The 22,921-nt window shown below is 35.1% G+C and overlaps 1 protein-coding gene across 4 annotated transcripts; it reads right to left on the bottom strand.

The window, feature by feature from the left end:
• Positions 1 to 208: 208 nt before the first annotated feature.
• Positions 209 to 21,712, bottom strand: LOC144356316 (cytochrome P450 3A8-like). 4 transcript variants are annotated; one of them, XM_085493427.1, is made up of 14 exons: positions 21,675 to 21,712; positions 11,835 to 11,938; positions 8,745 to 8,838; positions 8,548 to 8,600; positions 8,128 to 8,224; positions 6,101 to 6,217; positions 5,513 to 5,601; positions 4,220 to 4,368; positions 3,925 to 4,058; positions 3,551 to 3,733; positions 2,919 to 3,139; positions 2,512 to 2,649; positions 1,883 to 2,045; positions 209 to 1,241 (listed from the first exon to the last, which is right to left on the bottom strand). In XM_085493427.1, exons 2-14 carry the CDS (start codon positions 11,909 to 11,911, stop codon positions 1,164 to 1,166), a joined length of 1,593 nt encoding a protein of 530 aa, XP_085349553.1. In that variant the 5' UTR covers positions 11,912 to 11,938; positions 21,675 to 21,712; the 3' UTR covers positions 209 to 1,163. The 4 variants fall into 4 exon arrangements, with proteins under 4 accessions (XP_085349553.1, XP_085349554.1, XP_085349552.1 ...); XM_085493428.1 differs by lacking the exon at positions 21,675 to 21,712 and adding an exon at positions 18,094 to 18,110; XM_085493426.1 differs by lacking the exon at positions 21,675 to 21,712 and adding an exon at positions 14,410 to 14,531.
• Between the last annotated feature and the right edge of the window lie 1,209 nt (positions 21,713 to 22,921).

Below are 22,921 nucleotides of genomic sequence, written 5' to 3'. Positions count from 1 at the left end.
AGCACGATAACGACAGATACGACTGCTGATTGGCGGTATAAGACCCATGTAACCAAATGTGAAATATGTACTGAATCAGATTTACATCTAGTGACACTCGGGGTTTTGAACAGGGGTTCGTGTTCATGGATCTGGGAATTTTGTCTCGCTTGGCTGATAACACTTACACGTAGAGATACAAGATTCGACCCAAAGGAATACACATTAGTTCATTACAGATAGTTCAGCTTTATTCACCCATTTCGAATTCTCTCCTTCATTCCCCATCTTACAAAAGATTACAAACTCTTTATTTTAAAAGCCAAGTCTCTAAGGCGTGGCAGAGTAAATATGCGATCAGCCAATCGCTGCAGTGGTTGGCACGATCACGTGATTACAAGGCATGTGTCTCTCTGTTAAAGCCTTGCAAAGTTGCCACTACTAAATATAATAAGTAAACAATCTATTTATCAAATTCCTGGAATATATGTTTATACCCTTATTCTTTACCCTAAACATGCAAGTTGTTGATTCTAAACAAGCGTGTGAACCGAATGTACGAACGTAAAGTCGCTATCATAACACCGTGATGATATTTAAACTCAGCTAACTACATCCATCCAAGCATCTTATGATTGTAACTATATTGTGCAGTATAAGTCCAGCTTTATTCACCCATTTCTCTCCTTCTCTCCCTCCCCCCTCTCTCTCCTCTTACAGAAGGTTACAAACTCTCTATCTTAACTATATTAAAAGTCAAGTCTCCAAGGCGTGACAGGGTAAACATGCGATCAGCCAATCACCACCGTCGTTGGCACGATCACGTGATTACCTTGGATATGTCTCACGGTTAAAGCCTTGCAAAGTTGCCACTACTAAATATAATAAGTAAACAATCTATTTATCAAATTCCTGGAATATATGTTTATACCCTTATTCTTTACCCTAAACATGCAAGTTGTTGATTCCAAACAATAGTGCAACGGCGTGTGAACCGAATGTGCGAACGTAAAGTCGCTATCATAACACCGTGATGATATTTAAACTCAGCTAACTACATCCATCCAAACATCTTATAATTGTAACTATATTGTACATGCATACACTATTAAAAAGAATGACAAAAACATTATATAATATACGTTATAAGACACAAATCATCGTTAAACTAAGCAGTAATGATTTCATTCTCGTGATTTAACTCTGAGTTTAATACCATTCGGTGGAGACACCATAACTTGGTTACCAAACACAGGAGGATTCTGTAAATGAAAAATAAATAAATAATCCATTGTATTTACATTTTGAACTTTGTTTTCATTCCATTTGATTTTTTTTTATTCTATTTCATTGTGTGTGTTTATATTTTGCACTTTTCTCTCTGCAAGCGCCATGTTTTGTCTTGTTTTAATTATGATTATGTCGGCATTAACACTATTTTCAATTGCCTCTGACAAAATCTAATTCATTGATTTTCGTTGCAAAAGTAAACATAAATGTCATGAAATTTGTCCACAACCATTTTAGTTATACCTAAAATGGTGACGAATCATCCAAAAAGCCATATCTTCATAGCAATTGGACCAACTCTCCCAAACATATAATCGAGTGGTTCATGTTTCAATAAATGTAACCCTACTTATGTATTTTATGAAATGTTGACGATAAACGTTTTAGGTTTGAATGATTTAAAATATCCGTCTTCTTAACAACCAAAATGGCAATCAAATCCTGACCTCTTCCAAAATCTAAATACAATTCACTATTAGTCTTTATATCAAAAGAAACCCTCTCCTGACAATAATTAAATATAAAAAAAAAATTCATAGAACAAACCACGCCAGCTAAAATATAACCGCCTAAGTGGGGGAAATAGATATATTCCTTATCACGTGGTATGTACCTCCGTTTCTGCACAGGGTTCAAAGGTGAACTTCTGCAGTACACGAACCAATCCAATCTTTGCTTCAATCAATGCAAATCTCATACCAATACAGTTACGAGGTCCAGCACCAAACGGTATCCAGGCATATGGATGTCGCTTCTCTTTCTCTTCTTTAGTGAATCTATAATGAAGAAGTTTGTGAAAGAATAATTTCATTACTAGTTTATTTAAAAGCAGGAGGGTCGTCACCTGCGCACGCGCGGGAATTGAGTTCCAAGCGATGATAACAACACACGCTAAGAACGCAAAGGCTCATGGGTAGACGCTTGTTTGTAAACAATGACACGCTAGGCCACCTGACGCATGCGTAGGTGACGATTCCCCCGCTTTAATGACGTTCTAGTTTTGTGCAGACATCACAATTGGATAAATATATGTAGACGCAAATTACGAGCCTATATCTAACAATAAGCATTCCAAAACGTTTTAGTTTTAGAAAGTGGTGGCTCGAAACAGCGTGTTGTTGAACGCAGACAAACATTGCATGATCACAACTCAAATATAATTTGTCATTCCCTCACGCGTACAGCACGTTGAAAGACCAAATGAAAATAATATACTATTTTTGTAAATTTGATTATACACACCTTTCTGGGATGAACTTCTCTGGATCTGGATAATTGTCTGGATCATGATGGATGACATAAGGAGAGACGACCACAGTCATTCCTTTGGGGATATTTATTCCATTAATATTAACGTCTTGGTTGCATTCGCGAATCAGTCTATGAGTACAAGTTAAAGAAAAGAACATATAATAGAAACACAGTTATCGTCACTCAGGTAATGCAATATTCCTAGTAATGCAACTGTAATGAACATAATCTTCAGAACTCCCATTTCGCAGAATTAACTAATATGCTTCTCAAATTAATGTCACATAGCCAAAATGTAATCGGCTGGTTCTGAAATATGGAAAAATCATAAATCCCAACGTTTCATAGATGATTTTAAAAACTGTCAAATGGTTGCTACTATAAATATCACTACATACCTGCGATGAGGGGGAAATATTCTGAATGTCTCTGAAATTACCATATCCAAATATGTCATCTTGCTGACTGCCTCAAATCCAACAGCGTCATAGTTACACATGACCTCATCAATTTCTCTCTGTAACTTCTCTTGCGTTTCCGGATTGGTTGCCAAATTATAGCACACCAATGACATCGCGGCGTGGATACTTCCATATCCAGCAACCAAGAAGACAATAGACTGATGTAATAAGATGAGATCATTCATTAGGTAGTAGCATGACTGGCGAGCATACTGATGACTGATGACTTGGTTAATTAGTGATTTGAAAGTTTAGAAACACCATTGAATTTTAGATAGAACACTAGTTCAAGAGTGTAGAAGTATGTAAGGTTGGTGAAATAAAGTATTTAGGGAAGAGAAGAGAAGGGACCGGAATGCAGATGCAGGATATAAAAATGGATATATAATATATATAACAAACCCGAGCCAACAAAACATTTCTCGTGAAGTCATCTTCTGGATCACCATGTTTTACCAAAATATCACTCAGGCCGCCATTTGAGACAGAAATATGATTCGTCGTGCTGATTCTTTTAGTTACGAAGAAGATGGAATAGGAATAGGAATAGGAATTTGTGTTCAACGTACCTGTGCATTTATTTCATCCTTACTTAATCTCTTACACGAATTAACTGAAGATGACATGTCATCTTTAATGTATTCTTCTCCGTTCTCGCCTTTATCATCAGCATCCTCTTCATCTTCTTTGTTCTTTACATATTCATCATAAACATCGTGGGCATTTAACATGAGTTGTAAGAAGTCAACTCTCTGTAAAAAGTTCGTCTGATTATAATTCAAGACATATGTTATCATGATCGTATACATTATAATTAGTACAGTAATACGACAAAGCAATTCACTATCAGGTCATGTAGAACTATTATGCAAGGCAGGCTGGTACATGACCTGATTCGTTTATCAGATTTAATATCACTGAAACGGACCGTAATATCACTTACCTGGCTAGCATCTTCGTCACTTTCTCTTAACTTTATAGCCTGCTCAATAACGTCAGTAAAATAGCTAATAGTTTTTTTCGGAATAAATGGAATCTTAAACAAGTTCAGGAGTGGAGTAAGAAATGGAAAGAAATCTAGAAAAAAAGACAATATATGAGATTGTTAAGGTCTTTTAATATTGCGATATCATTGATGTCTATAATTGTTTTATTCCAAGTACAGTGCAAGACTAAACTAAATATTCCAGGGATGTTTTAAACCTAGGTGAATTAACAACCCCCATATATGTACTTACACACAATAGCAAACACCGGGTGGAACACACCAGTTTTGAATACCGCTTTGGCGTTTTCCACAAATGGATGTTTTGGTTGCGATTGCGAACTAATATCTACCCCAAATCCAGCACTTGCAATAGTGTCCATAACATAACCACCAAACAAACTGAAAGATAACCATGTATGTATCTTTTCAAAATACTGTTAAAATGGTACCTATACTGTTTGCAAGCTTTTGTTGAAAGGCCTTTTAATTTTGAAATCAGAAATGAGAAATATTTTCCCATTAATCGATCAAGTGATTATCGTCTTTATTGAAACACATTCTGCAATATGTCGAATTCGGGTGCGTGCCAAATAAAACAAACTTAGAAAGTACAATGATATTCATGAGCAAATTTGTTGTCACATATAAATCCTTCTAGATTTTCTGAGTGGCATATTTGCTGTCCATGGGCAAATAAAAAGGCTAGTGTGCATGCATACAATTCTTATAATTATTTTGTGAAATGGTTCATCTGTTATTGTCGAACGGTAAATCGCGTGTACGTTTCAATGACTTGATGATAAAACTAAATTTCAATTGCAAATAAATCATTAATTTTCTGATAGAGATTTATTGTTCATATCGAAATCCCAGCATATACTCTCTTATATAAACAGTTTCAAACCAAATGTGAATCACAATATAACTTACAACTGATAAATCCCACAGTTTATATTTCTTTATGTGAAGTGTGACATTTTCTATTTTCTTATTTGGAGGGTCAGCTGAAACAATTTGCATTTCTGTATTTGCAGTGTCATATAAGAGAGTCTGTGTCCAGTATTTAGATTGTGACAATTTGTGTCCAGTTTGTATTCATTCCTTCGGAGAGTAATTGTTTGAATTCAGTATTGTAAATGTATTGTAACTAAGTGCGACAATTTACATTTCCTTATTTGGTGTTTGACAGTTTTTATTTAATCTGTGTGTGACAATTTGTGTTCCCTTATTTGGTGTGTAACAATTTGCATTTCCTTATTTGGTGTTTGTCAGTTTGATTTCCTTATTTGGTGTGAAACAATTTGTATTCCTTTTTTGGTGTGTGACAATTTGCATTTTCTTATTTGGTGTGTAACCATTTGCATTTCCTTACTTGGGGTGTGACAGTATACCTTTCCTCAACTTTGCAAGTTTCTGTTAAATTAAAATCTCTTTGCTGGAATAATCTTTCACATTATAAATTATGATTGTGAAACCATACATCGATTAAATATGTACTTTTATATTAACAATATGAATTTGATTTCATAGTGACAATACTTACTCTTTACACTCTACTATCTTTCCTTCTTTGCAATGTGCCTCCATGTTTTTTATTAACTCATCGGCACATCTGCTGATGAGAGGAGACATCTGAAAAATTATAGAAAAGGTTTAGTTTAGCTGAAGGTACATATGCAGATTCGCGAGGACTTAAGACCTGTACTGATTTTATTATTATATTAATATATTTATTTAAACCCTTTTGTATATACACTGTTAACATTTCGGAGCCCTACTACATATGAACCTTATTACAAGTTCAATTTTAAAATACTGTTAGTGAAATCAACTAGTCATTATAAAATTACAAATGAATTCGTGATTGTTTGCATTTTACTAACCAAATGACTCTTGTTTAAAAACTGTTGACACAATTTAGACGTTGTATTTAACGATTATTCGGTGCCAAATGTACATATATATATATATATATATATATATATATATATATGTAAATGTAAAACTAGTTTAAGTATTAATTTTAATTCATCACTGAATCAAAGAAGTGAAGTATTATATTCTGTCAAACAAACTTTTTAATCCAACGACGTTAACACTTATTTGGTTAGGTGTACATCACAAAACTTACCAGTGTCATTTTGGAGCGACTGAAAGAAGGGGTCAGCGTTTTCCGTATAACCTTCCAACGCTCATAATCAAGTTGTAATAAATCTGAATCCATTGGTTTGCTATTTAGACGATGGCCCTGGAAGAAACCATAGCAATTCCATGATATAGTTGGCGTGTTATTACAAACGTTTTAAGGTTAGCCCGCACCAAAACCAACTCGCCCGAGCAACAAAATGTATATAATCGTCACGGCCACGTACTTCTAATGCACACATGTAATCATTTTGCAATTTTGTTGGAAGGGGTTTGCGGGGATTTCACTAGACATTTTTTTTTACTTATTGCAGGTATACCTGTGCAGGAGTAACGTTAGTTCATTTCAATAAACGGAATGAATGATTGTTGATGAGTTCGGTAACATCAAAAATAAAGTATTTGAATAGGTAATAAACAGACTGCTGATTAACTTTAAAATTCATAGGCGTGTGGAGTGCGATATATACGTTCAGTTTGAAAACGTATTGAAATAACCCACAGATCAAGGTCGTCATCGACACTTTTACATCGAAATCGACAACACCGATACCGTAAGATCGAAATCACCAGTGTTTGAAATCGAACTCGTATTCGTCGAGTTGGTTTTGTGCGATTTGGTTTACGTGCGACTTTTTTCGGTGTCCATTGCATCTTTGAGGTAATAACGGCGAGAATATATTCATTAAACTTTTCTTGACAAGTGTGGGAAATGTTACCTCACTTGCCAACAATAACACTATGATTAATAATAGACCATTTTCAGTTCACTGCGAGAATCACGCGTTATGCGTGAAATCGAACGTAAAAACAGCTGTACACATTTGATGATACACAATTTCGATTAAGTAAGGGTATCCGAAAGCAATATTCTTCTGTCGAAGATCGGCCGGTCGATGTGAGCTACGAAAAAAAGAAATTCTAGTTCAAAATCAAATCGTTTGATTTTTGCGGCAGACGTTCGACGCGCGTCTTTCATGCATTTCACGAGATCTCGCAGTTGAACGGAAAATCACCTATTATAATACCACGTAGCAATGAACGTTGTATACAGTACTGTAAATAAATCTTATTCAGAAATATTCAAAAAAATATAATCGCGCGTTACAAGAGTCCGCCATTGTTGCCACTTTAAGCGCAGCTCCGGCTAGCTCTATTTTTCAACTTCATCGATTCTGCTCTAGATTTCCCAGCGTGGTAAGTTTATAGATTTTCAGTTGTGCATGTTCTGCAGAGGAATTGTCCTACATATTCCTCCGGGCATTTTCTTTGTTTTAAATAACTCACGTTTATTACTCAATGCATGTCCGATGCCATAACATACGGGACACTTGAACTGCTACAGATGGATGATATATTCGAATGCGTTACTCCACAGAAAGTGATTTTAACTCGTTTTGGGGATTTATTATATGCATAGCTCTGTTACCTATGGCGCTGAGCACTCGACAATTTTCGTCAATATACTCATGTTAGTGTATTCTGTTTTTCAACCGGATAAATGAAAACACAAAGCAATTAATCGCGGAGGATATATGCCGAGGCGTTTGTGCATCATTGTACATTTTTTCCAAGGAAAATCTAGGCTAAATTATCGCTGGTTTTTCGGCGCTTTCACATCACATGCACAAACCTTTCTTACTTGATCGGACCATAAGAAAGGCAGTAATAGCTCTCATTCGAATTCATAAATTTAGCAAATGTGTTTGTGTAATCACGTGGCAATTATTGTCAGGCCCAAACCAAGCACTGTATGAACGCTACTTTAAACCACTCATATTATCTTCCGCAAATGGCTGTTCATGGCCACACCCTTCGATCTGGGCCAATAACAGCGACTCGGGAACAATAATTATATATAACAGGCGAGGCTAATAACATTACATTACATTCAAGTTCGGTGCATTCATAAAGCTTTAACTTTACTTATACAAACTGAAAGCTGTTACAGCCCACTTCTGTGTACAGGTTTGCGACGCAAATTTATTGAGTGTGCATCCAGCTTGTGATTACCTTTCTGTTCTTGAACGACGAAAAGTGTTTTACACATATCTGTTTACACATCTCAGGGTCCGTGACGAGTAACGTTGGACTACGTCCTTCATAGATTCTGAATTATAAATTTCCAAAAAAAAAAGGAGGAACATAAATACAAGAACATATCAATTTAAATTTGATTTGAGATTTGTATCTTAATGACGCATCGAATGGGAATATGCACGTTGTAATCATTGCATCATCAGATGAGATAGATATCACAATTGATATAATTATTTCAACAGACAATATAGTATGAACCGTCAATATTTTTAAATTTTTCATGACATTTACTGTGACTAGTTGCAAATACATACTTCGATTGGTTATTTTGTATCATGACGTATGATTTGAATAATAATAAAATAATTTCCAAATACGCAAATACAGACATACCCGCACACTTTTCCGTACTTCTTTGTCCATTCTAAGTGCTTAACTATCACTTCCTGGCAGAACAAATAATTATAAGCAATCAATATCGAGTTGTAATATAAAATACAATATTCTATGATTCCATTTAGGACATAGAGGACGTCTGATTCGCTGTACAAAACAATAAGATGTCTGTATTGTCTACAAATGACCCTTACCTTTCTATACTCTAATATGTTGCCTATCAGTGCCCATGGTGTCGGACCACGGACTCCCATTTTCTGGAAAGTAGAGAATGTCCATGTTGAGTACCTGCCAAAAGAACGAACATATATTTCATATATTCCCTATGACATACATATTGTGTTAAATTGTCTTAGGGTAATGTAAAAAGCCGAAAAACTACACCTAAATCTAAAACCTCCCCTTTTGCAATTAATATTAAAGACTTTCCTGATTTTGTACAATGTGAGAATATGGATGTTTATGCCAATGGAGCCAAGATGTATGGGGGTCGCATGTAATGGGGCGATTGTCAGGTAAAGCATATATATTGCATTAGATGTTGAGTAGACTAAGAATTGGGCGAGCGTGAAATGCGCTATGCTAAAAGTATACCATCTTACCGAGGAAGGATTAAGAGACAATTCAGACAATCTAGACTTGCTAAGTTTGAAACGGCTACGCAATTAATTTTGCTAAAACATTATTTGGCGCTACGATGGATTGAACCGTCAGGTATTAAAAATACAGTAGATGCACTAATGGATTTATTTGCTAGAGAGCAGTATCTATACACTTGCAGTTATGAAGTTGCAATGCAAGTCGGAGAGAGTGCCCTTAATACTATGGGTGAGATGGCTACCTGCGTTGATTGCTGTGATGAAAATCGACAGTACACTGGTATTCACAATACATCTACATGTGTACTAAAAACGCTGTGTTGCTGGTATGATAAGTTGGGTCATGACCAAATCCTGGTCAATGGATGATGGTAAACATCTTGGCTCTTAGGTGCACTCATCGCAATTGAGTGAGGAAGAAGGCACTTTACTAATTGGTGGATCTAGAATTAGGACTGGTATAGCAGAATTTGAATTGTATACACCATAATACACTGGGAGGGGAGCCAGTTTTGAATACCCTTTATGGTATAATAATAAGGCAGAGAAGCATCATCATGCCCTCATGAGGCTAGGCTTCCAAGGAAAGGGCAAGGGGTGTTCAAACAGAAGTTCCTATGACACTTATATCTGAAAACGGTCATAGCCAAGTTTGCAAGGTAAATTTTCCGGGAGGTCACATACCTTTTCTAGGGTGTTAATATTGAAGAAATCCGAACTCAGTGGGAAAAACGACCGGAGGAAAAGTGTTCTCTAAACGTAAACTGACTTACGTAGTGCATGGGGTAGAGACAAGATCACAGTTTTGGTCTAGGGACAAACCCAAATTCCCTCTTAAGGTCCAAAGTGTTTCATTAAAAGTTTTGATCACAACTAAGGGTTAAAAGCAGCACAAAATAGTGATCCAACTTTGATGTGAGCAAGGGAATTGGCTACAAAAGTACTGAAAATAAATACTGGCACTTCAAATATCTACAATTTCCTCTTTAAAATAGGGTTGCTGTATCGTCATTTTCACTCCCCATCATTGTCAACACACTTATCCAAAAGGGGAAATAGGAAAGATCCCTTTGGGTACGATACTTTTTAATAAGGTGATGGATTTTGTTGAATCAATAAAACTTGGCACTTTAAAGGGTGGGAGTCATTGCGCCACGCATGTGCGAGATATATGGGTCTAAAATAAACAAAGGTGGCGTCTTTGACTGTTGTACAGGTAAATGAGTACAAACTGAAACGTTACCAAGCTTTAATTATGTATTTTTAGGTGATTGGAAAATATACGTATCAAAGGACTTACCGGCGGTAATTCGTGCAAATCGCGCCCAGGTTAACCTCATACTTGTGTTACCCATTAGAAGAGCGCATTGGATTGTGGAAAAATCAATATTTATCAACACAATTTCCCACAAATATCTCACCACTGCCCTTTAATTGGTCATCACTATATCATAACTGTGGTCGATTATGCAATCAGTGCAACATAAGTTGTAGCTGATGCATTGTTCCTTATGCATATGCATTGTTGGTTAGGAGTCCCGGAACTACTATTTACAGTTTGTGAGTGATGTGATTGGGGAGGTGAGTAGGCTGTTGTCAATTAAGGAGCTGACTACTACTCATAATCACTCACAATGCAATGTTCTGCTAAATTGTTTTATGCCACTTTAAAGGACATGTTTACTGAATAACAAAAAGAATTGGGATTGGTGTATATCACCTATATTGTTTGCATACTGTGAGCAGGTTCAGGCTGGCCCAGGCTTCTCACTTTTTGAACTAGTGTGCGGTAAGGTCTGTGGACAGAGGAGGCTACCAATCCAGATGCCATCCGCAATAAGACTATGTACTTAACATGATAATTGTTTGAAATCCCCCTGGCCGATAGCACAGCAGGAAGTTAAATGAGAGATATAGATTGCATTTTGACAAAGAAACGTTGGTGACCAGGTTTTGCTTTTGTTGCCCACTTCTGTAGGTGAACTGCGTATGCAATGGCAAGGGCCATATGAAATTAAAGAGCGAGTAGGGCAGGTGGACTATCGCATAGACACAAATGGTAAACTGAAATTATACTATACCAACATATTAAAAAAGTATGAGAGAAAGACCTTGAATACAGGTGAGAAACATTTTATTGTATTACGCACACACAAGTAGATGCTGTAGAGTTGTTAACATGCATATCCACAGACCAGATCAAGCAGATAATGGTTTAAGTGTCGGTATCCAGACATAATTTGCAACTCCTTTGATAGACAAAAAATAGTCATTAAGGAGGTGAAAGATATGTTAAATATGGGCGTCATAGAACGGTCTGATTCACCCTTATCACGCTCTTATTGTCCTGATTAGGAAAGGCGCTGTTTGGTGACATCATTCTGTATATTGAGAGGCCTATAATCACACTGAATAATCCCAAACTGCAATAGTTCCAAGAAATGAGAATTCTGTTTGTACCATTGCACACTTTCTAGGGACATGGACAGGGACATGGACAGCAATAACAAAATACAAAATGACAAAGCAATGTACATTTGGTAGCAATACAATATTGCTGCTTTGACCTGATGTTTTCTCCAATTATATTTTATTAAAATCTCCAAAGTTAAATTATCCCAATTTATTATCACCAAATTTCAGTGTACACAATTACAATCCAGGTTTAAATCATATATTACTTACAGATATAGTAGAGATCCCACTATTCCAAGAATCAAACTTATGGGGGATGACATGAGAGACGACAAAAGCAGCTCCATCACTTAGTGCTTATTCTGTTGCTCCACCTATAAGACAAATTATCTGCGATGAAATTTTACATTCCTTGAATACAAATTTAGAGATGGGCATATTCTGCAACATTAACCACCTTACATTTTTATATCAATTATTTCTGAAAACCACCAGACTAAAGACAAAAGGCCTTGCTCCCCTCGAATGTGAAAAGCATTAGCTATTATTAGAAATATGGTATAAATGTACATTTTGGGTGGATGGAAGCACCAACAGTGGCTAAATGGTGTACCATGGAAAATGACGTGTTTCACCTCTTCACACTTTTGAGTATTAAAAATAAATATTTGTTATGTATAAGTGCTGGACGTGGGAAGTGTAAATAGTAATTCATTTGACAAGTCTAAAACGTTTGTTCAAATAAACTGCCACTAGGCTATAATATATGTGGCAAATCAGTTGATTTATTTGTTTGAACAATTAAAGTTTAAACCATATGGATAATGGATATCACTGTTTGACAACAACATTTTGTAATAACACTGAAATTAGCGTATTTGAAAACTATTTATTTATTCAATAAACAAATGGCCATAGTCTACATCACGACTGTAGATACGCCATAGATTCATCGTGTGGGTTATGTATAACTAATATATAAAATAGTGATACCACAAAACAACATGCATAATATCTAAATATTTCCTAAAGTGACTGTGATATCCGACATGGTTTGTAATGTAAGAAAAGAAAATTAGTTCTTAATATATAAACATATTGTTTTAAAAAACGCCAGAACGTATACATTTGCTAACTTACAAGTAATTCTGGATGTAGAGTGTGGACTTCCTTCCCAGGTCTGGCAGACAGTGATATCTAAAAAATGGTGTGCTGTGTAACTAATATATATTTGTATTGCATATACCAGCAAAAAACAGAAATTGTGCGTATTCAAAATGGTAAAAAACAGGAAATGCCCGGATGTGTTGAATATAATTAAAAACACTTTTTTTCTATTTGTAAATTAAATTAATTCCTGGAACTTAAGTATGGAATGTGAATTGAAACCTGTTTGAAGCAGTCATTGACATTTCTGGCCATATAAAGTGTAACTAGGATATGATTTGTGTGATCAGTTATTTTATTTATGGGACATAACATAGGTCTGGCTGTTGTCACTCTGTATATTGAATGTGAGATCTACGAATGAATTCTGGCAATATAAACTGCAAAATGCCCTAAAGAATCGAGTTGTGAATTAGACGACAAACGCACATTTTGCATTGGCGATATCTCGCATCTCGGCGCCAGTCAATGACGTCAATGGCTAAAGGAATTAAGTTTTTTATCCTACATTGAACTTTTGATGTTGTCCCTAAATGCTGAACAACACTTCAAATTTATGCCACTTTATATGGTTCGCGAAGGGAACTTGAACTGTGTTCTCTGTTACGTGAGTACTTATTTGGGTAATTGTTCTGATTTAAACGAATGAAATGTAATATTTATTTTATTTTTTGGAATTGGGATGGATGTGTGGAAGAGAAACAAACAGCTTTAAAGCAAATTAGTCTATGTTAATTTATCATACAAATGTAATGTGAATTGAGTGTGTGCCAAAAAATGCTGATGGAGCGGGACTGTGTTCCATTTATATATAGGGTCGCTCGCTCCTTTCAGTAATGATTATCGAAATATATACGTGAACAGGGAAATGCTGACTGCTTGGGTCCGAGAGTAGAGAAGCGAGAAAATGTTGATGTAGTTTTTATTAAAATAGCGATGCCAGGTTTCCAACCCCCAAATTACTGAACATGATAATCATGAATTGGTCCATGTTTGTCCTGTCTCGGCTTAAAAGACAGATGTCGCCACCGACGCACCTTAAACTCGGCATGAAAAAACCAATGACGATCGACATTCAAAACAAATTATTACCTGGACACGAAATTATCGTCGAAAGACGAGATATTCACAAACATATTGTAATACCAAACATAGGCAAATACACGAAGAGGTGTAAAGTTATGTTTTATGGGAGGCACATCGTGAAGAGTCAACAATCAGGAAAAGAAATCCAGAAATTACATCGATGTATTTTGCAAATCAGACAATCATACCGTACTTGTGTTGATGCATTATTGTGGCAGTACGTAACGTTACAATATTGTTTAAAATACCATTTTGCATCCCAAACAGTTCCAGGTAAAAGTGTTAGATTGAGTGCATATATAGATAGTTAAAAACTAAATATATTTGATTCTTTGACGGTTATTCGACGGCTGTAGAAACATGAATAGAATAGATACGTGTATACGACAGCAATATGGCTACACCATGTATGTCTAATAATAGTGATACCACAAAAGAACATGCATGATATCTAAAAATATCCTAAATTTATCTCTCTAGCATACTGTGATGTTCGACATGGTTTCTTTTTTTTTCGCGAGGAAAACCGGTTATTAAAATATGAATATATTGCTTTAGAAAAACGCCAGAACGTATAAATTGGCTAACTTACAAGTAAGTCAGGATCTAGAGTGTGGCTCTCCTTCCCAGGTCTGGTAGACTGTGATATCGAAAAATGGTTTGCTGTGTAAATAATATATATTTTTAATGCAGGTATTCGAAATGGTAACAAACAGCAAATACCCGGATGTATCTGTCCTCTTGAATATAATTAAGGTTGTATGCGCGGAAATGCAATGCGCATACGTTCTGCGCATTTGAAGCAGACTTTCAAGATGGCTGCCACAACAAACAAGTACGCTTCGCGATCGCCGAATGCACGTAAATTTAAAGGATTTTTGACCGAGAAAGACAAGAGAAGAAGATTGGCAGTTATCCAGGCGAACCGCCAACATAAGAAAGTTGCTGAAGTTGTTTTAGAATCAAATTCAGGTACGTACGTACGGTGTCAGTATACGACGTAAACTTTGGTCGAGTCGTCTGCAACTGTATCCACAACTCGAATCAATATATTTTCGCATTTTATTTGTTTTTATGGACATCGGATTATGCTTATTTTGGGGGAAACAGTGTTTATTTTTTCCTAATTCCTGTTACACTAAATAAAGAATTTGTGATAAAAAAAAATATTTGACAACGAAGTTTGTCTGTCGCGTCGTCTGCAGCTTTCATTATTTATGACGAGGTGCCTTCAACCGCGAACTGGTAATTTTAACTATACGCACCAAACTCCCAATTTGAGGGCATGATTGTCCTCACACTTCCATATAACCAAGGGGATACAATTTTAACTATGAATAAACAGCATGTTCAAATATTTTCTATATTTTGCTGTTTTGGAATCCATTTATTTATTTATAAATTTAGAGCATTGAAATTTCATCTGTTTACTCTTCAGAAAAAAATTAACATGTAACATGATGAACTTGCGGTTGTGTTAAGGAAATTAAAATGAAAATACTTGCATATTATAGTAGATACTATATTTTATTTTTTCTATTTGTTATTGTGTCAAATATTTTTGTTCTAAATACATTGTAATATATATTTTTGGACATTTTCTCCCAATAAATGTTTTTTTCTGAAAATAAGCCATGACCTAAACATTTTCATTATTGTTATTTTTTACAAGTACCTTATCTGAATGTGAGAGATTTTCTCTTTTGCCCATGGCTCCTTTAGAAATGGTGATTTTGAAATAATGGTTTCTTTTTATTTCTGTAAATATTCATACATTTCCTATGAATAGCACAGATAGTATGTTAATATCTTACTGTTGTCAATATCTGTTAGCCAGTATAGTAGTGCAAATTGCATGAAATTTATTTACATGATGACTGTAATGATAATCTGATTTATCTTTACAGAAGTTACTTCAGAAAGTGCTATAAATTGGAATGTTGGACGCAGAATAGTACAGCTGTATGTTCTAGCTGAGGGATTAAAAGCCTGTGCTGTGTGTTGTGAACACCTTGTTCTGATGGATTGCCAGGAAGAGAGACGATATGGTCTTGGTGGTGTACTGTATATACCTTGCCAGAGATGCGGTGCTGTAAATCATGTGTATACAGGTTCGACACATAGGAATGCCAAATCAAACCAAGGATTACCTATATTTGATGTAAATACCAAATTAGCCACCGGTAAGATTTACAGCCAAACTAAGGATTCATCTCAATTATTAACCTCTTATGTTCATATATTGGTGATCATACTTTTAGTAATGTAGGGCAGCAAAAACTAATCTTATAAAATGTTAATCTAAGTTGTTTCTTATTTCATAACATAGGAATGGTACACAGTGGAATGGGAGAGACTCATGTGAATAACTTTCTTGCCTCACTGAATATACCGCGTATACACCACAAGACATTAAAGAAAAGAGAAAAAACAAGCAGGTCATGGTATTGAGAATGTTGCAAAACGACTGTGTGTTAAAGCTCTAACTGAAGAACAAAAACTTAGTTCACATGAAAATCAAGTTGATATTTCCTTTGATGGTGCATGGCAGCGCCGTGGCTCTGGCAAAGAATATAACAGTCTGTCAGGTCATGGTGCTGCTATAATGGAAGCAACTTCTAAATTTATGGGATATGCTGTGCGTTCAAAGGGATGCAAAATTTGTCAAAATGGGGATATGAACACAAGAAAACCTGACTGTCGTAAAAACTGGACAGGGAGTTCCAAAGTTATGGAAGGAGATATTGCTGTTGAAGTGGTAAAAACTATTAACAAAACTAGTGCTAAAACAGTATCTTTAACTATGGATGATGATACAACAACCATTCATAAACTAAGAACAGAAATTAAGATATTGAAAAGAGACCAGATATGAACCACACCAAAAAAGGTCTAAGAAATAAACTATATGAACTTTCAAAAACTCACAAAATATTAACACCACGTGTTATCAAGTATTTTCAAACATGTTTTTCCTATGCTGTTACTCAGAACAAAGGTAGGCCAGCTTTAATCAATCAAAACGTGCTTGCCATTGTTCCCCATGCATTTGGATCTCATGAATCATGTGATCGTAAATGGTGTGGTTACCAACGTCAGTCGGATACTTACTGCCACAAACGTCTTCCATATGGTAAAGATCTTTCTGGGGTAGAATTGCGTAAAGATTTAAAATCTATTTTTTGAAATTTATGTTGCATGTGCAAATAAACATTCTCTTATGAGTTCAACACAAGCCAATGAAAGCTTTCATAACACTGTTGCTTCTAAAGCACTAAAAAACAGACATTACAGTAAATCAGAAAGTTTAAATATCCGCATTGCAGCAGCAGTTTCACAGAAAAATAGTTGATACACATATGTTTGTAGTGTTAACAAAGAAAATGGACTATCTCCTGGAATTGTTTCACAGGTGAGGGGAATAAAACTAGACAATAAAGCAAGAAAAAGAAAGATGCAGACAGAAAACAAAAAATACAAACTTAGACGTATACAATTAAAAGAGGAGTGAAACAAAAAATGTAATGCTACTGAGTTAAGAGAAGGTGACACATACAACACAAACATTGCAATTAGAAATGACATTGATATTACATGTATCCCTGAACCAGTTAATGCTCCTGTAAGTTTTCCAGTAAAAATACTTAAAGATTCTCCTGTTGTTGTATTTGATCTTGAAACAACATCATTTGGTATTGATTCCTCAATTTGTCAGATTGCTACATCTTATGATGGTAAAATATTTGATGAGTATGTTGACCCCTGTCAGCCAATACATCCAGCAGCATCCAAAGTAACTGGGTTGACATATACATGTGGTAAACTGTTTCATAACATTATCACAGAAAAATGCTCTTGAGAGTTTTATAGAATGGATTCCATTAAATTCTGTGTTAGTTGCACATAACTGTAAGAATGTTTATGCTAGGATTCTGGTTAGTTCTGAGCAAAGATATGGTCTTTTAGACAAACTGAAAAATAAACATTGCTGCTTTTCTGATACCCTCTCTGCATTTCGTGAAATTTTACCACATCGATCATCTTACTCTGAAGAAAACCTGGTTAATGATTATTTACACACTGAATACAGTGCTCACAATGCAAAACATGATGTACATAAGCTTCAACAATTGATTGGTAAATGTAATGTTGACATCAGCCATATTAGTAAACGTAGCTTCTCTGTTGATTTTATTATAGAAGCTCTTGAATTTCTATTGTGTAAAAATAAAAATCTGTCTGCTCTTAGTCAACTAATAAGTAAGAAGGTAATTACAGAGTGTATGGCTGAGAAAATAGCTGCTTCTGGTCTGGCTTTTTGTCACTTGAACTTGGCTTATAGCAGAGGAGGGATAGATAGATTGGTGAAGTTGCTTAGTGAAGATTATTGTGGTCATCCACGGGTAACCTAGCATAAAAAAAACATTCTTGTCACTATCACAGTTTTTTGAAAAGAAGTAACTATATTTAAAACAATTATTAATGACTCTTGTGATATTCTAATGACATTCAAAACAAATTATTACCTGGACACGGTCGATAGGCATTTCAAATTTTCGAAATTATCATCGAAAGACGAGATATTCACAAACATATTGCAATACCAAACATACGCAAATACACGAAGATGTGTAAAGTTATGTTATATGTGAGGCACATCGTGAAGAGTCAACAACGAGGAAAAGAAATCCAGAAATTACATCGATGTATTTTGCAAAACAGACAATCATACCGTACTTGTGTTGATGCATTTATGCAGTACGTAACGTTACAATATTGTTTAAAATATAATATTGCATCCCAAACAAATCTAGATAAAAGGGTCAGATTGAGTGCATATAATTATAGATAGTTAAAAACTAAATATATTTGATTTTTTGACGGCTATTCAACGGCTGTAGAAACATGAATAGAATAGATACGTGTATACGACAGCAATATGGCTACACCCTGTATGTCTAATAATAGTGATACCACAAAAGAACATGCATGATATCTAAAAATATCTGAAATTTATCTCTCTAGCAGACCGTGATGTCAGACATTGTGATTGTAATGTACAAAACCCAAGAAAATCAATATACTGCTTTAGATAGAACAGTAGAAAGTATACAATTGCTTACTTACAGGTAAATCTAGATCTAGAGTGTGGCTCTCCTTCCCAGGTCTCGTAGATTGTGATATCGAAAAATAGTTTGCTGTGTAAATAATATATATTTTAATGCATGTATTCGAAATGGTAACAAACAGCAAATACCCGGATGTATCTGTCCTCTAGAATATAATTAAATGAACACTTTCTTATATTTGTAAATTAAATTAAAATAAATGAGATTAATTTCTGGAACTTAAGTACGGCACGTGAATTGAAACTTGTATGAAGCAGTCATTGACATGTCTGGCCATATAAAGTGTAAATAGGATATGATTTGTGTGATCAGTTATTTTATTTATTGGTTATAAGGTCTAAGAATGAATTCAGGCGATAAAAACTGTGAAATGCCCTAAATGTCGAGTAAAGAACCGGTTGTAAATTGAGACGACAAATGCCCATTTTGCAAGGCATTATTACGCCTCTAAAGGGCCAGTCAATGCCTTCATCAGTGAAAACTGATCACTTAAACCATTCATTCCAGTACGTCAATCTCATAGAAATACTACTGTTGAAGATCTTGTTATGACAATTTGAAAGTTCAAATATGATGAGATGTTGTTCATATGAATTCCATAACGACTCATGTTAAGTTTCCTGAAATCCCAAATGAAAAATCACGTTGTTGGTTGCGATAACCTGAAAGTGCGCACATATACAACATTCTAGCTTTTAGTAAACAGTGAGTAAATACATATTGTACAATTTAAAACTAAATTAGAATGCATGGACCAATCACATTCAAACTACACACATACATCATACATAATATTATTCATATGCACAATTTGTGCACATCCTGATTCAAAATGACCAAATGACGGCCAATTTTGTGCTAAAAAAATCATCAAATATCAAGCATTTCTGGCATTTATTTTCAGCCGGCCATCTCTGAGGTGACAGAGGCGGCGGTCAACCCCATAGAAGTATTACTATGGAGGACATTATTTACTGACAATTTAAAAGTTCAAATATCGTGAGATGTAGTGCGTATGAATTCCATAACGATTCATGTTAAGTTTTTTGAAATCCTAAATGAAAAATCATATTGTTGGTTGTGATAAATCAACAAAAGAACTAACCCGAAAGTGAAGACACATACAACTTTTTAGCGTTTAGTAAACAGTGTAAATAGTGTACGAGTTAAAACAAAATTATTAACTATTATTAAAGTAATGCCACTTTGTATAGTTCGCAAATGCAACTTCAACTGTGCCCCCTGTTACGCGAGTGCATATTTGGGCGCTTGTTCTGATATTAGCGAATGGAATGTTATATTTTATTTTATTTCATGGAATTGGGATGGAAGTGTTACTGTGGATAAAGTAAGAGAAACAAACACCTTTAGAGAAAATTAGTCTATATGACTTTATCATACATGTGTAATGTGAAATGACTGATGGAGCCGTTTATATCCAGGGTCGCTCGTTCCTTTCAGTAATGATTATGAAACAGTTACGTGAATAGGGCGATGCCGACTCCTTTGGACCGAAAATAGAGAAGCGAGAACAATTTTGAAGTGTTTTTTTGTTGAAATAACGACGCCTAAGCCATATCGGCCCGGTAACATTTGACAACAAAATTGAGTCATGATCAGTGGCTGGTCTCGATCTGTAAAAGTTTTTCCCAAACCAGTTCCTCTGTGATAGTAAAAACGGGCCACATGCCATGACAAAATAAAACAGAGCTTGACATTTATAAATAATTTATTCGGCATCACAAAAAAACAAAGTGTCAAATTTAGGTGTTGCCGTAAATATTTGGCGACGGGTCGAGGAACAGTTGGAAATTCATGATTCCGAGAAGACCCTCGGTTCTGAAAATTATCTACCCTCGTCTGGCTTACCTTATTTTCTCAACTCGCAAAGAAAAAGCTGATTGGCTGCGTACCACACTGTATCTCAGTATATTTTTTTCCGTTTTGAACTGAGGTCAAATCCTCTTTGTCAAAATATACCGATGTTGCTTGAGTGAATAATTGTGAAGAAAATGTACTTGAATGGACACTGGTGATTGGATGGTGCGACAACCTATCAATTGCGCCAAATACGCTTTGTTACAACATAATTGAAAAAAACATAAGGTTGTCCGCTACAGAATTTTCCATATTCTACAAGGTCCTTATATATATATATATACTCTAAATGGAGTGCCATGGAACATGACCGGACGTGTTTGACCTGTTCACACTTTTCTTCTTTTTGCGTATGTGTTTGTGTATTAAAACTAAATATTTGCTATGTCTAAGTGCTTAAAGTACGAAGTGTAAATAGTAATTCATTCGACAAGTCTGAAACATTTGCCCAAATGAACTGTCACTAGGCTATAACATATGTGGCAAATTAGTTGATTTATTTATTTGAACAATTAAAGTTTAAACCATATGGATAAGGGATATTACTGTTTGACAACAAAATTTTGCAATATTACTGAAATTAGCATATTTGAAGACTATTCATTAATTCAATAAACAAATGGCCCTAGTCTACATCACGGCTGTAAATACGCCATAGATTCATCGTGTGGGTTATGTATATCTAATATATAAAATAGTGATGCCACAAAACAACATGCATAATATATAAATATATCCTAAAGTGACTGTGATGTCCGACATGGTTGAAATGTAAAAAAAGAAAATCAGTTCTTAGTATATAAACATATTGTTTTAAAAAACGCCAGAACGTATACATTTGATAACTTACAGGTAATTCTGGATGTAGAGTGTGGCTCTCCTTCCCAGGTCTGGTAGAAAGTGATATCTAAAAATGGTGTGCTGTGTAACTAATATATATTTGTATTGCATATACCAGCAAATATTAGAAAATGTGGGTATTCAAAATGGTAAAATACAGGAAATGCCCGGATGTGACTGGTCTCTTGAATATCATTAAAAGAACACTTATTCCTTGACGGCTATTCGATGGCTGTAGAAACATGAATAGAATAGATACATGTATACGACAGCAATATGGCTACACCATGTATGTCTAATAATAGTGATACCACAAAAGAACATGCATGATATCTAAAAATATCCTAAATGTATCTGTCTAGCAGCAGACTGTGATGTCTGACATGGTTTCTAATGTAAAAAACAACAACATTTTTTCGCTAGGAAAACCAGTTATTAAAATATGAATATATTGCTTTAGAAAAACGCCAGAACGTATAAATTGGCTAACTTACAAGTAAGTCAGGATCTAGAGTGTGGCTCTCCTTTCCAGGTCTGGTAGACTGTGATATCGAAAAATCGTTTGCTGTGTAAATAATATATATTTTTAATGCAGGTAACAAACAACAAATACCTGGATGTATCTGTCCTCTTGAATATAATTAAATGAACATTTTTTCTATTTGTAAATTAAATTAAAATAAATGAGATTAATTTCTGGAAATGAAGTACGGCACGTGAATTGAAACTTGTTTGAAGGAGTCATTGACATTTCTGGCCATATAAAGTGTAACTAGAATATGATTTGTGTAATCAGTTATTTGATTTATGGGTTGTAGGGAAACATATGTTTGGCTTTTGTCACTCTGTACATTGAATTTGAAGACCTTGTTATGACAATTTGAAAGTTCAATTATGATGTGATGAATTCCATAATGAATCATGTTAAATTTCCTGAAATCCCAAATGAAAAATCACGTTGTTGGTTGTGATATCCTGAAAGTGCAGACGCATACAACATTCTAGCTTTTAGTAAACAGTGAGTAAATACAAATACAAAACTAAATTAGAATGCATTGACCAATCACATTCAAACTACACACATACATCATACATAATAATATTCATATGCACAATTTGTGCACACCCTGATTCAAAATGGCCAAATGCCGGCCATTTCTGTGCTAAAAAATCATCAAATATCAAGCATTTCTGGCATTTATTTGCAGCCGTCCATCTCTGAGGTGACAGAGGCGGGGGTCGCTACCTCAGAGACGC

This window comes from Saccoglossus kowalevskii, chromosome 18, assembly GCF_978046115.1.
Source record: "Saccoglossus kowalevskii chromosome 18, keSacKowa6.1, whole genome shotgun sequence".
Lineage (NCBI taxonomy): Eukaryota > Metazoa > Hemichordata > Enteropneusta > Harrimaniidae > Saccoglossus > Saccoglossus kowalevskii.
Note: the sequence above shows the minus strand (reverse complement) of the source record. Positions and strands in the feature narration are given on the sequence as shown.